General features: G+C 43.3%; 1 protein-coding gene across 1 annotated transcript in view; it reads right to left on the bottom strand.

Annotated features, from left to right (window-relative positions):
* Window positions 1–207: 207 nt before the first annotated feature.
* Window positions 208–15,000, bottom strand: part of LOC140424864 (uncharacterized) — a 43,805-nt gene continuing 29,012 nt past the window's right edge. Inside the window, exons 6-7 of the mRNA XM_072508401.1 lie at window positions 6,236–6,328; window positions 208–880 (exon numbers count right to left, since the gene is read on the bottom strand). Of these exons, the coding sequence (XP_072364502.1) occupies window positions 830–880; window positions 6,236–6,328 (144 nt within the window). The 3' untranslated portion in view covers window positions 208–829. The remainder of the gene's footprint in view (window positions 881–6,235; window positions 6,329–15,000) is intronic.

Here is a 15,000-nt window from a genome sequence, read left to right as displayed (position 1 = left end):
CTGGCCAATGACACAAAGGCCTGAGAGATGCTCTGGGATCTCGCAGTGCAGCACAAAAACATGTTTTGACTGTGCTGACAATGTGGTGGATTGTATTGTGCACACCTGAAAACACACTAAACAGAAAGATTGTGGGGTTTTTCCAGTGCCAACCCCAGCCTTTCTCAAGGTCAACACAATGTAAACTATGAAGAAATGATAAAGGTATTTTACACATTTTACCATATGTTTTTTATTCTGCATTTGAATCTGAAAAACAAAGTAATAAATGTTAGATGCATTTGTAGGCATACTGAGTTACACAGATGCATTTATGTGGCAAATTGGGCCTCCTCAGCTATCACAAAGTTCTGCTTTAACCGAGTTGAAGGTGGCTCCCCTGGGATTTGACTCATCGAGAATTAACTGTATCGCCATTATAATTATGATTAAAATTAATGTCCATTGTATTTTCTCAGAACTTTTAGATGTAAAAATATTTGTAAACATTGCCTGAATAAGAAATTCTGTCCAACATGACAGCTTTCTGAGCGATGAAACAATCTGAGCTATGATGAACACATTTTCCAAAGTTTGCTTCGGTAAAATAGAGAAATATCCTGAAGGACCCCGTCGTGTTTGTTATTTAATGCGTAATGCAAGTTTCTCAAAATGATAGTCATATTTCAACACAACCTTTACGTCTCCAACAGAAAAGTCTCTGTTGTCCACTTTTGAAGGGATGTTCCTTGAGCTATAAACGAACACATTGATCTTCAGTGACAAAGTTCATGCTGTTAACAGACTCCTGTATTTCATGTTTTAGAAATCCCATTGACATGCCTCTTCCCTACATTGCCGAGTTGAGGAACTGAAGGAGTTCAGCTCGATTTCGGTCTCTCTGTGGGATTGGAAAATAAATTATGGGTTCAATCGAGTGTATGCATGTCATAATAAAAAAAGGTATAGTCTTCATTATTGATTTAACTGATTGGAGAACCCAGTGCATTGGGCGCCTGAGTTCCTGATGCACATTCCTGGGGTACAGGTTCCCAGTCAAAAGGCGAAGTTTCATTCCTACACTACATCGCAACAGACATAATTTAAAAAAAATCTCCCATGCTGGAAATCCAGAAAGAAATTGCTAAAAAATTTTAAAAATGAATAGCAGGCTGATCAATATTAAGAAAAAATATTTGAACCATGTATTTGAAATGTTCACCTAACTTTCTCTTTCAGGTGCAGACCATCTTGCTGTGTAATTTCCATTTTAATTTTATTTAAAAAAAAATTTAGAGTACCCAATTTTTTTTTTTCCAATTAAGGGGCAATTTACAGAACATTACAGCGCAATACAGGCCCTTCGGCCCTCGATGTTGCGCCGACCTGTGAAACCAATCTAAAGCCCATCTACACTATTCCATTATCATCCATATGTTTATCCAATGACCATTTAAATGCCCTTAATGTTGGCGAGTCCACTACTGTTGCAGGCAGGGCATTCCACACCCCTACTACTCCAAGTAAAGAACCTACCTCTGACATCTGTCCTATATCTATCTCCCCTCAATTTAAAGCTATGTCCCCTCGTGCTAGCCATCACCATCCGAGGAAAAAGGCTCTCACTGTCCACCCTATCTAATCCTCTGATCATCTTGTATGCCTCTATTAAGTCACCTCTTAACCTTCTTCTCTCGAACGAAAACAGCCTCAAGTCCCTCAGCCTTTCCTCATAAGGTCTTCCCTCCATACCAGGCAACATCCTGGTAAATCTCCTCTGCACCCTTTCCAATGCTTCCACATCCTTCCTATAATGCGGCGATCAGAACTGCACGCAATACTCCAAATGCAGCCGCACCAGAGTTTTGTACAGCTGCAACATGACCTCATGGCTCCGAAACTCAATCCCTCTACCAATAAAAGCTAACACACCGTACGCCTTCTTAACAACCCTATCAACCTGGGTGGCAATTTTCAGGGATCGATGTACATGGACACCGAGATCTCTCTGATCATCCACACTGCCAAGAATCTTACCATTAGCCCAGTACTCTTGTTATTCCTTCCAAAATGAATCACCTCACACTTTTCTGCATTAAACTCCATTTGCCACTTCTCAGCCCAGCTCTGCAGCTTATCTATGTCCCTCTGTAACCTGCAACATCCTTCCGCACTGTCCACAACTCCACCGACTTTCGTGTCATCCGCAAGTTTACTCATCCATCCTTCTACGCCCTCCTCCAGGTCATTTATAAAAATAACAAACAGCAGTGGCCCCAAAACAGATCCTTGTGGTACACCACTAGTAACTGAACTCCAGGCTGAACATTTCCCATCAACCACCACCCTCTGTCTTCTTACAGCTAGCCAATTTCTGATCCAAACCGCAAAACCACCCTCAATCCCATGCCTCCGTATGTTCTGCAATAGCCTACCGTGGGGAACCTTATCAAACGCTTTACTGAAATCCATATACACCACATCAACTGTTTTACCCTCATCCACCTGTTTGGTCACCTTCTCAAAGAACTCAATAAGGTTTGTGAGGCACAACCTATCCTTCACAAAACCGTGTTGACTATCCCTAATCAAATTATTCCTTTCTGGATGATTATAAATCCTATCTCTTATAATCCTTTCCAAGGCTTTGCCCACAACAGAAGGCTCACTGGTCTATAGTTACCGGGGTTGTCTCTACTCCCCTTCTTGAACAAGGGGACAACATTTGCTATCCTCCAGTCTTCTGGCACTATTCCTGTAGACAATGATGACATAAAGATCAAAGCCAAAGGCTCTGCAATCTCCTCCCTAGCTTCCCAGAGAATCCTAGGATAAATCCCATCCGGCCCAGGGGACTTATCTATTTTCACACTTTCCAGAATTGCTAACACCTCCTCCTTATGAACCTCAATCCAGTCTAGTCTAGTAGCCTGTATCTCAGTATTCTCCTCGACAACATTGTCTTTTCCTGTGTGAATACTGATGAAAAATATTCATTTAGCGCCTCTCCTATCTCCTCGGACTCCACGCACAACTTCCCACTACTGTCCTTGACTGGCCCTACTCTTACCCCAGTCATTCTTTTATTCCTGACATACCTATAGAAAGCTTTAGGGCTTTCCTTTATCCTACCTGCCAAGGACTTCTCATGTCCCCTCCTAGCTCTTCTTAGCTCTCTCTTTAGGTCCTTCCTGGCTAACTTGTAACTCTCAAGCGCCCTAACTGAACCTTCACATCTCATCTTTACATAAGCCTCCTTCTTCCTCTTGACAAGTGATTCAACTACTTTAGTAAATCATGGTTCTCTCGCTCGACCACTTCCTCCCTGCCGGACAGGTACATACTTATCAAGGACACGCAGTAGCTGTTCCTTGAACAAGCTCCACATTTCAATTGTGTCCATACCCGGCAGTTTCCTTCTCCATCCTATGCATCCTACGTCTTGCCTAATCGCATCATTATTGCCTTTCCCCCAGATATAACTCTTGCTCTGCGGTATATACCTATCCCTTTCCATCGCTAAAGTAAACGTAACCGAATTGTGGTCACTATCACCAAAGTGCTCATCTACCTCCAAATCCAACATCTGGCCTGGTTCATTACCCAGTACCAAATCCAATGTGGCCTCGCCTCTTGTTGGCCTATCTACATACTATGTCAGGAAACCCTCCTGCACACATTGGACAAAAACGGACCCATCTAAAGTACTCGAACGATAGCGTTTCCAGTCAATATTTGGAAAGTTAAAGTCTCCCATAACAACTACCCTGTTACTTTCGCTCCTATCCAGAATCATCTTTGCAATCCTTTCCTCTACATCTCTGGAACTTTTCGGAGGCCTATAGAAAACTCCCAACAGGGTGACCTCTTTTCCTGTTTCTAACCTCAGCCCATACTACCTCAGTAGACAAGTCCTCATCAAACGTCCTTTCTGCCACCATAATGCTGTCCTTGACTAACATTGCCACACCTCCCCTCTTTTACCACGTTCCCTGAGCTTACTGAAACATCTAAACCCCGGAACCTGCAACAACCATTCCTGTCCCTGCTCTATCCATGCCTCCGAAATGGCCACAACATCGAAGTCCCAGGTACCAACCCATGCTGCAAGTTCACCCACCTTATTCCAGATGTTCCTGGCGTTGGAAGTAGACACACTTCAAACCACCTTCCTGCCTGCCGGTACACTCCTGCGACCTTGAAACCTTACTGATGACCTCACTACTCTCAACCTCCTGTATACTGGAGCTACAATTCAGATTCCCATCCCCCTGCTGAATTAGTTTAAACCCTCCCGAAAAGCATTAGCAAATTTCTCCCCCAGGACAATAGTACCCCTCTGGTTCAGGTGTAGACCATCCCATTTGTAGAGGTCCCACCTACCCCAGAATGAGCCCCAATTATCCAGGTATCTGAATCCCTCCCTCCTGCACCATCCCTGTAGCCACGTGTTCAACTGTTCTCTCTCCCTATTGCTCGTCTCGCTAGCACGTGGCACGGGTAACAACCCAGAGATAATAACTCTGTTTGTTCTAGCTCTAAGATTCCATCCTAGCTCCCTGAATACCTGCCTTACATCCCCATCCCTTTTCCTACCTATGTCGTTGGTGCCTATGTGGACCATGACTTGGGGCTGCTCCCCCTCCCCCTTAAGGATCCCGAAAACATGATCCGAGATATCGTGGCCAATCCACCTAACCTGCACATCTTTGGGCTGTGGGGGTGAAACCCACGCCGACATGGAGAGAATGTTCAAACTCCACACGGACAGTGACCCAGGGCCGGGATGTGAACCCGGGCCCTTACCGTCACAGTCCCAGTGTTAACCACTGCGCCACCTCTATTTTCCATTTTTAGTTGGCATTTTCTCAGATGCAATGTGCCCATGCTACATTTTTCACTGATTCAAAAAATTCAGTTTTCCTTCATTTTATTCCCAATTTTTAAGAAATAATGATCTGAGATTGAACAGCCTCAAACACAATATGCACATAACGAATATTACATGAAACGTCAGTGAGTAAAACTATCTGCTTAACATTCCAAGTCTTTTGCTGACAATATAGAATGTGATGGCAGCGCCAACCATTAATAATTCCCAAAGGGAACTTTTTTCATTCCATTCAATCAAACTGTACGATTCCTTGTCACAACTTGGGTGGCTCATGCTTTGGAGTCATCCAGACTCAAAACATTAGCTCCCTTCTCGCTCCACAGATGCTGTCAGACCTGCTAAGATTGTTCAGTATTTTCTGTTTTTGCTTCAGATTCCAGCATCCACAGTCATTGGCTTTTAATTCTCTTGGGACATGGGTTCAGATCCTACTTGGGCAGCTGGTGGAATTAAACCTCAATTGATAAATCAGGAATTGAAAGCTAGTCTCTGCAATGGTGACTATGAAACCTCCATCAATTAACACAGAAACCCGCCTGGTTCACTAATATCCTTAAGGAACGGAAATCTGCTGTCTTTGCCTCGTCTAGCTGACATGTGACTCCACACTCTCAGAAATGTGGTTGATTAACTGCCCCCTGCAATGGCCTTGCAAGCTACTCAGATCAAGGGCAATTAGAGATGGGCAATAAATGCTGACTTTACCAGCGACACCCACATCCCATGAAAGAAGATAGAAAAATCCAAGTTGTCAAATCCAACTGCAGAATTATGGACAATGACAAGGGGTAAAGTCAGTCAGACCTCCCTCTCTTTATCACCGCTGGGAAGTGTAGATGTGAGGCCATCAGATGAGAACAAGATTGAACTCAGCTATGATGACTGTCTTGATAGAATAGTCTTCAGCTACACCACAGGCTGACACATAAATTATGTTATGTATTGTGGTACCAGAGGGCGCGAGGCACCTTCGAACCTAACCTCAGCAAAAACCTCACCTTCATAAGATGCGCTGAAAAACTGTATATTGAAAGAACAGTGAAACAGAAAGGACAGCAATCGGTTAGAAAGCCAACAGTTCAAAACCCTGCAGCAACCATTATGGGAGACAGAAACTATTTCAATTTAGGGGATAGTACAAATTTCAAAAATGGGTCCAATTGTGCAATTTCTAAAGCTACGTCAGATGACTGTGGGGTATGACTTAGCGCCTAAAATGTGTGTCCTCCTGAGGGCTGAAGTGGAAATCATGGTTTCTCAGTTGGCATCTTAAATATTGCATATCAGAAAATATGACAGTACATTTAAATTACTGTTCTCCTTTAAGTTAATCTGCTCTGAAGAGTAAAATAAGTTACGTACCTCTTTATCATCTTTGGTCTTTTTAACTTTCATTTTTATTTTCTTTCCTGTAATCATGCTGTATTTATCACTTTTGTCCCTGTCTTTCAGAAACTGCAATGAAAACCAACCATTTTGTAAACGCAAATCCACAGACATTGAAAACCAATGCATTGATCACCATCTTGTGCTCAAAAGATGGAACTGCTACATGTTGGAATTCTCATTTGAACGAGACGCTGGATAACTTCTGGACAGGGATTTAAATATCTCATTTTACTAGCTGGAAGGAAAAGAAAGTCCCTCAACTTCCGAAACACTTTCTTAAGAACATGCAGGGCTGAGAAAAATCGTTATTTTTATAACAGTGAAACATTTGTCACAGCCCACAATGTCATGTGACTTGGTTATGAAGTTGTGGATGCGTAAAACCTATTTAACTTTCTATTCACTGAACATCTGGTGGAACGTTTGTTTCATGGTACGTAGGTGTTGCTGGACTTTAATGATATCACCCGACATCTTCAGAAGGATTTGAATTTGCCAGAATATTAATTTCAAGAGAAAAGCACAAAATGGAGAGTCATAACAGGAATGTGTATGGCTTTTTGAAGTACTATTCTAAATCGTCTAAGTTTCAAAAAAAAAAAAACAGGAAGCATCCATTAGTTAAACCATGCACATGCACAAATTGTTACTGTGCAACTTTAATTTAATTAAAGCAATGAAACAATTATCTACTAACAAGTCCAAATTAGCTGATAGCCGAGCTCTTCCTGCTTCTCACTCATTCCAATTTGAGCTACTAACCTCAATACTTTAGATATAGTGCAAGAATAATATTTGTCTCCTGCTAGTTTATCCCTCTAGAGAACAAAGTATCCAAGTAGATGACTTGCCTGTAAAAAGGGCAGTTCCCTGATAGCTCTGCTTCCTTTGCTCTTTTAGATCAAGAAAACCCCATGAAGCCAATCCTTGAGGCACCATCCACTTTTTTGTTACCTTAAAAAGTATTCCTGACATACTCTCAGCAGAGCAGGAACACTTCTACAAAAGACAAGTGCAAAGTGGCCTCACCTCTGGTGGATCAAATATTGATGCCCAACATGCCTATTGACCAGTCAAGAATATAATTGCCCGCTACGGGTGGCTTATGTTGATCTTAAGAGTATAATAAGAGACATAGGCCATATGGCCCCTTGAGCCTGCACATCATTCAATAAGATAATGTCTGATCTGCTGTATCAACCTCCACCCCCACGAATCCCTCGATTTCCGTAGCATCCAAAAATCTAACAATCTCAGCCTTAAATTTACTCAAGAGCTGAAAATTCATAGGTTTCTGAGAGAGAATTCATAACCCTCTGACTGACAAAAATCATCCTCATCTCAGTAATACAAATCTAATTCCTTGTCTCGAGATCCCAGGGGTCTTTGTCTGGGGGGTTAGGGAGCTTGGGATGCTGAGGGGAAGCACTTCAGTTTCTCCTGGTCACAAGTAGTGCTGTAACGACTCTTCTTCAGGAGAATGAGGAACATAGCAGCCATGTTCGAATGGCGGAGCAGACTCGATGGGCCGAAGGGCCTAATTCTGCTCCTATATCTTATGGTCTTAATGAGGAACCAAAATTTATATAGTAAGTGCATTAATATTTGTAGAGGTCCGATGATCAAACATCCAAGGATGTGATGTTAATATTGGGTATGAAGGAGGCTATGATATTTGTTGTGTTGTGTGACAGGCAGGTTAGGGGAGCATGCTTATTAATGCAGCAGCGATAGACAGCAAAGTCGAGGTGAATTGTATTAATATTAGTCGGAGTGATATTTACACTGTATAGTAATAACTTTTGAAATATCATTCAGGACCCAAGTTCACACTGAAGACACAAAAAAGGTATCCCCTTTATCTGTTGGTTTCTAAGAGTCCAGAAAATAAACCAGCCTCAGTTCAAGTTCCCATTGTTATCACACCACAATGCTTCTTTCAATATTGATTTAGCAATCCCACTTTTATGATCCGTAAATGTAAATAAAAAAGGAAGCATCAAGATAAAGAAGCATGATCACTTTACACAACAGGGCAAAACTTCAGTGTCGCCTTTGCTCAATCAGCACCTCATGAGGATAATATGTCTGACATTCTTACGCTAGGCATTAATATTGGTTATAATAGCTGTTTTAACCACAAATTCCAAAAAGACAGTATATTTAATATTAATTGCAAAATTTAGCAGAGACGGATACAGGCCTATTGTGGATGAATTAGAAAGTGAGATTGTTTTAGATGGACATGATGTGTCTCCTTCCATAGTGTGAACTGCTATGGTTCAAAAATCACTGAATGTGGACTTGTGAGCTGACAATAAATCTCAGGGCTTGAAAATGTACCCCCTCCCCTCCAATTGAGGCAATTATCTAGCATTGCTATGCTTGAAAAGAGGCAAAGAAATACTCCCAACCAGTTAGTAATTTTAAGAATAAATGGGGAGCTCACAATGGGGGTCCAGGCTTGAGATTTTACCTGACCTCCATAAGAAATTACACTTTTTCTCTCCTTTCTTGTGTCAAAAGTGGAGGAAAAGGACATTTTGGACTGAAGAGGATGGTAACCTAAGAAAGGGAGAAGATTGTTGAGAACACTAGAATAATTGATGAGAAGGAAACGGGATAATCTTAAACACAATGGAGGGAGTATCCAAGTACAATCCAAAACAAGAGAAAGGAAAAGATAGTTATCGAATAAGTTCACAAGCTCTTGCCTGAATGAAATGCGAGACATGATCTGTCATTCGTATGTTGTATATGTAACTTATCATAAGTTTTAATTTAAAAATGAAATGTGAGTGTTGAGTTGTTAACAACTGAGCCCTGATTTTACCAAACCCATTTGGTTAAGTGTGAAATCAGGCAGTGAATAATCGGCATCAAATCTAAACTTATCCCATTGCCTATGATTTCACAAGAGTTTGTAAGGCAAAAAATGTGACCTCTAACCATACCAAAAAAATGGCAACGTATCAGTTCCGGTGAGAAAAGTGGTTGAATCCCCACGTGAATCACGTAGTGCTCTTCATGGCCTTTTGCTAATTTGCTTGCTCCGGGGAAACTTAATCACTTGGGAGCTCCATATAAACTCCTTCCCTGCACCTGCTCAAGAATCATTCGAGTGGATGGCTGCCAGGAAGCCAGCACTAAGTTTCTCAGAGGGAGCTCTGACCAGGATATTGTGCAGCAGAGGTGGGACATTCCAGAAAGTGGCCCACCAACAAGGTGGCCACCTCTGCCTAGAAGAGCATTGCAGCTTTCGTTAGTGCCAGCTCCCTGCCGAAGAGGACGGGCAACAGTGCTGTAAAAAAATGAATGACCTTCGTCACGTGGCCAAGGTAAGTCTGCCATCTCAAGTCTCCCACTGCATCACATCACCCACCCCTCCCTCCCACCCACTCAGTCACCTCACAGGTTGCCCACCTTCCACGAGGCCCTCTTCCTCCACCCTGCCTCCTGCCCCCCAAACACATTGGTGCCCTAGTCCCAACTCTGCTCCTCACATCCCAGCTTCCACCCCAGTCCCATGCTCGACCATCTGAACTGGCAAGACTCTCACCTGCACTCTCCTCATCTGTATATCCAGAGGACAAAATGGAGCATAACTAGCGTGAGAGGGCACAGCCATACCGAGTCATGTGGGAGCTCCGCAACCTTATCCCACATGATGAAAGAGCCCTTGAGCGGGCTGGGGAGGAGCGGGACCGTGTCTGGGCTGATGGCAAAGTGGGTGCAGCGAGAATAAGTGAGAACCCCAAGGACAAACAGTTATTCCTCAAAACTCACATGAGTAGTCGTCTTGCAACATTTATCCTCCATGATGTACTAATGCAATTTCCCTCTCCTTGCAGGGCAATCAGAAGAGCAGCCGGATCATTCACTTGCCCCCTGGAAACCACTGATCCGAGCAACTCAAGAGGAGATGTTCTCGGGCATCACCAGAGAAGTCATCACAGATGTCACCCACACCCTCCACCAGTGCAGATACTCACACCACGGTGGGATTGTGTAGTCGGCACACTGGTGAGCACCTCACAGCTGCTGATCCACAGCAAGTAGAGGCAGGGACGTACTGACACTCCGAGAGATGCAGGAGCCCGGGACACTGCTGAGCCCCTGGCCAATGATGTGCCCCTGTGTCCCGTCATCCCTGAGTTGATGGAACTGTAAAGGCAAAGTTGTGAGAATCAGGAAGGAATGACAACATCCATCCTTGGACTGCAAGGCCGACTGGAGGAATCGAATCGCCTTCTGACCGAGGAGGTGGTGCCATCGATGCAACGCAATGAGGCCAACACTGCGAGGGTGGCATTTACAGTGGAGACCTTGGTGCATGACGTTCACTCCATGGAGGGGGAGAACCACTCCATGGTTCAGCTCATGACCTCCATGGCACTCCACCCAAGAACCTCGCAATCGCTCCCAGTATTCGCCCTCAGTATTCACCTCCTCCCACCCACTTTCCAGTTCCCACTAAGGAGACATTCCCTCAGCAGTGATTTGGCCAAATGCCCAACAGGAGGAACAAAGGAAGCGATGGCTGCATGACAACCTCCAGACTTTCTTAAAGCATATATCCTCTCGGGGGTGAGGCCACCAGGTTCAGACTTTTGTAAACCTGTTAAAAATGATGGCGGCATGACTGGAGAACTTTGGGGGGGGGGGGGGGGTTCTGGAGAGAGTGCTTGCTAATGACATGCTAATGAATTAACATGAGGTCCCCAGGCTCCCACAATGTGATTTGCGCTACTCCACCGGAGAGGGGAGGTGAAAATTGCAAAACCCAATCACGCCAGAGAGAATTGCATTTTTCGATTCTCTCAGGGTTTTGAGCCTACAAAATTTTTTCACGGACAGAAAGGTGCAGGCTCAATCACCCCCATAGTGTTAAAAATTTAAATTTACCAAGTGAGAGAAACAGCACAGACCATAGCACCACATCATATCGAGCTTTCAGATAATTCCTTTGATTTTTACCCTCACTAGTCACTCCAGAAATGTATAAATCTGCCGCTGTTCCACTGTTGGAAAACCAAATTTTGAAAAATATGATCACGGCCATTTTCCACTGCATTTTGAGTTATTTAGGGTTATTTTTGAGTTGCCATCTTCTTTGAGGCTGTGCCAATTTGAAGTTGTTCATCAGCCTTTTCTTAGCTTACTGAATTGACATGACTGCAACTGACTTGTACCTACCTCTCTGGAAAGTCTACCTCCAGGCCATTAAAGTAAAACACCGGTCTTAAATTACTCATGCAAATGGATTGAATTGAGACTTCTAACCAATGTCATTTTATTCTATATTCAATGATTTGAAATTCTAAACATTAAACCTTCAATTTTACTGACAAAGACTCAGAACTCACCCCAGTTCTTATTTGTCTGTTTTACTGACCAAGTGTAACACAACTAACAGAGTTCTTCATCTGTTAAAGTGGGAAACTGTTAGCACTCATTTTTTTAGGTGAATGCTCAGAGGGCTCAAAATTGGTATCCGTAGTGTCATGTACTAACTTGTGGATAAACTGTACCAGAGGTCATAATCGAGGGTGCATTAAGTGCATGTACAGTGAAGAGCTATGAGAAGTATATACAGCAGGTAAATCATGATGTCAATTCACATGACACACCAACAGTGCTATTTTGGAGCGCAATGCTCTGGTTAATGTCTTCTAAACTTTGGACAACTAAACTTGCTCAACAGCAGGAAGGGCCCTTCATTCGCACTATTTAAAGGGATCATCTACTATTTAGAAGTTAATTGTTTTCTTGTGACAGTTGCTTCAATTCTACAAGCGCTTGATGCCTTCTACAGTTGTCTAACGTTCCAAATGTCTAGAAGGGGAGGTATGGCACGTGTTGAAGGATTTTTTGCTGACTTTACAAGCCAGTTGCTCCCAGGCACGGATGGACTAGTAGCCATTCCACTTGAAATACATACAATTTGGAGAATGAACTGAGGCTATGCAGAACAGAACAAGGTAGTAGTAGTGGGAAGGGCCTTCAATAAGAGGTCATATCCATTTAGGGTGTTCAAGAAGCAACTCAAATGTGCAAGATGCCTGTGCTACAATAATATTTTAGGGTGAAATCTGCCACCTTCTGCATCCACAACTTCAGAGTAGGGCAAGAACCAAATTGCCAGTGGTTGTAAAAGTGACCTTGGTTTTTATGCACCCTGTTCTTTCAAGGCAGGAGCTAGAGCTATTTGCAAACTCGTGCAATTTGCCACCCATTGCTGGATAAGAATCACAGAATCGTTTCAGCGCAGAGGGGGACCATTTGGCCTGTCGTTTATGTGCTGTCTCTCTGTTGGAGCAATCTACCTAGGCCACTCCCCTTCCTTCCCCCATAGCAATGCACATTCTTCCATTAAGATAACAATCAAATCCATTCTTCAATCCAATTTGCCTTCATCACACTTTCAGGCACTGCATTCCAGATCCTAACCACTTGCTGTGCGAAAATGTTTTTCCTCATGTCACAGGAGGCCACTGAGAGTCTCCATTCAATAAGAGCTGACTGCATTTCATCCTCTTTTCAGGATGCACAAGTGAGCATATAGCTTCCCCATAATGTAAGGTATCATTGACAGCACACGGGTTACTTCGCAGACACCATACGAAAATAACTGCACTTGCTTAATATGTAATTAGCACATGAACATAAGTAAATCATGCAAATCAAGATCTAGTAACCTGGCAGTATCTATGGTGGATATGGCGGTTGGACTAGCATGTTCCACAATATCACCATTGTGCAGGCACAGCCCTTGGGACCAGATGTACAATGATCAGTTGAGAAGCAGGACCATAATGAGGAGGAAAAGAGGTGGCAACCTACACAGCACCTTTCTGTCTCTGATATCTGTGAAGAACTCATCTGCATATCAGCAACTGCAACCCCAAATCTCCATTAACCAACAGTCTCAGAGCTTAATTTCCCTGTCACTTACCATTGCACCATCTCTCAATCACAATGCAAAGATAAAAACCATTTCAAAATATTCCCAACCAAATTTATAAATGAAGTCATATCATATTGCATACAAAAGTCAACTAATCACTGTTGTGCAATTCATTAGTGTCGGTCTTCTGTGTACCTTGACTTGTCCTCATGCTCTCCCTGTGTTACACCAGTGGCTGCAGCAAAGCTGTTAACTTTCAGAAAAGACTGCAGATTGCTGTGGAGGATGACCTCGAACAGTTCTGGGCTTTGGAGACCTGCCTACAGACAGTACCATCTCTGCATGGATGGCATCAGTCTGAGCTAACTAGCAGGCAACAGCAAGGGTGATTTGAAGTGGCAGGGGTAGGAGGATGAAAGCTGTCTTCCCAAGCGATGACATTAGGTTTATGCTCCATGACGTCACTGCAACTGCTCCTGGGGGGCGTTTCAGCAATCCTCGTAAACCATTGATGGAAAGATTGTTCAAAGCCATGACACTCTGCAACCCCCTTTGCACAAAGCAATCAACAGCAGTGATGGCAGAACTGAGTCCACAAGTTTGTGAAATGAGTAGGCCACCGCTCTCACATTAGAAAGGATGGACTCTGTGCAAAGTCCGGTACTAAATTGATGATGGCTTCCTCCATGCTCCTTGACACTAACCACAGCCTTTTTGGCAAATTCAATGCAAGCATTTGATTGGGCATATTGCCATGGATTTGCCTAGTAACAGCAGTAACACTATTCTAACAAGACATAATAGGATGCAATCTTCCTAGCAATGGGTAGAAATCTGCCTAGCGACAGCATTGGCCAGCAATCAAAAGGCAGGATGAGATGAGTCTTTCCCAGTAACAAGATTTCAAAGGCATCTAGATAGAATCAGGTGCAATCACCTATTAGTGGATAAAAAGCTTACATAGGTGATTGGGAGATCAGTAGGTCTATTCATGCTAATTTCTAGAGTCAAGGAATGTGAGAGGGGCAGAATGCAGGATCAAAGGGGAACAATGGTATAATTGCCAGCACCCTCAGAAGCAGGGAGGCCAGTTCCCATCTAGCAGCTTTGAAGCCAGTTTACATCAAACAGCCTGTACGTTATAGAGCCAAGGCAACAAAGGAAATCTTCGTAAAGGCAGTTTAAATTGTCTTTGCTGGACCGGAAGATGTTTCCCAGACTTGATTATCTTCCCTGTATTGTGTGGTAACTATAAGCTGGCTTTGACTTATAGATTTACATAATTTGTATGTTGTTTGGGGGAAAAGGGGAAGTCTTAAGGAGGTCAGGGATTATTCATATACAGGGATTATTCATATATTTAATTGTCTTTGCGCAGTATAATCCTGTTTGTGTGTATTTGTTGCTTCTTTTTTTTTTATAAATGTTTTTATTCTCCATTTTCACATTTTCCTTCAAAATTTACACCCCACCGACAAACAGTAAACGGTAACAAATACAAAATCAATCCCCTTAACAATACCAACGATCCCATCCTCCCACCACCCCAAACAACGGCCCACCTTTCAATATATGCATCCAATAAAACAAACCCTCCCACGGTGGCAACAAAAAAACAAAGGAGAAAAAGAAGTCCGGGACCGCCCATGGTCACCATTGACCTATAGAGTCCACCCCCCCTCCCCCCCCTACACTCAATGCCCTCCAACCTCTGAAAGAGTACCGTACATGGTACCCAAGAGTTGTACCCCCCCACCCCCCCCCCAGTCTCCAACTCCTCCCGTCCACTGCCTCTTGTAAAACTCCTCCCCCCAACCTATTTGTTGCTTCT

Source organism: Scyliorhinus torazame, chromosome 1, assembly GCF_047496885.1.
Source record: "Scyliorhinus torazame isolate Kashiwa2021f chromosome 1, sScyTor2.1, whole genome shotgun sequence".
NCBI lineage: Eukaryota > Metazoa > Chordata > Chondrichthyes > Carcharhiniformes > Scyliorhinidae > Scyliorhinus > Scyliorhinus torazame.
The sequence above is the reverse complement of the archived record's forward strand: the minus strand, read 5'-3'. Positions and strand labels throughout refer to the sequence as shown.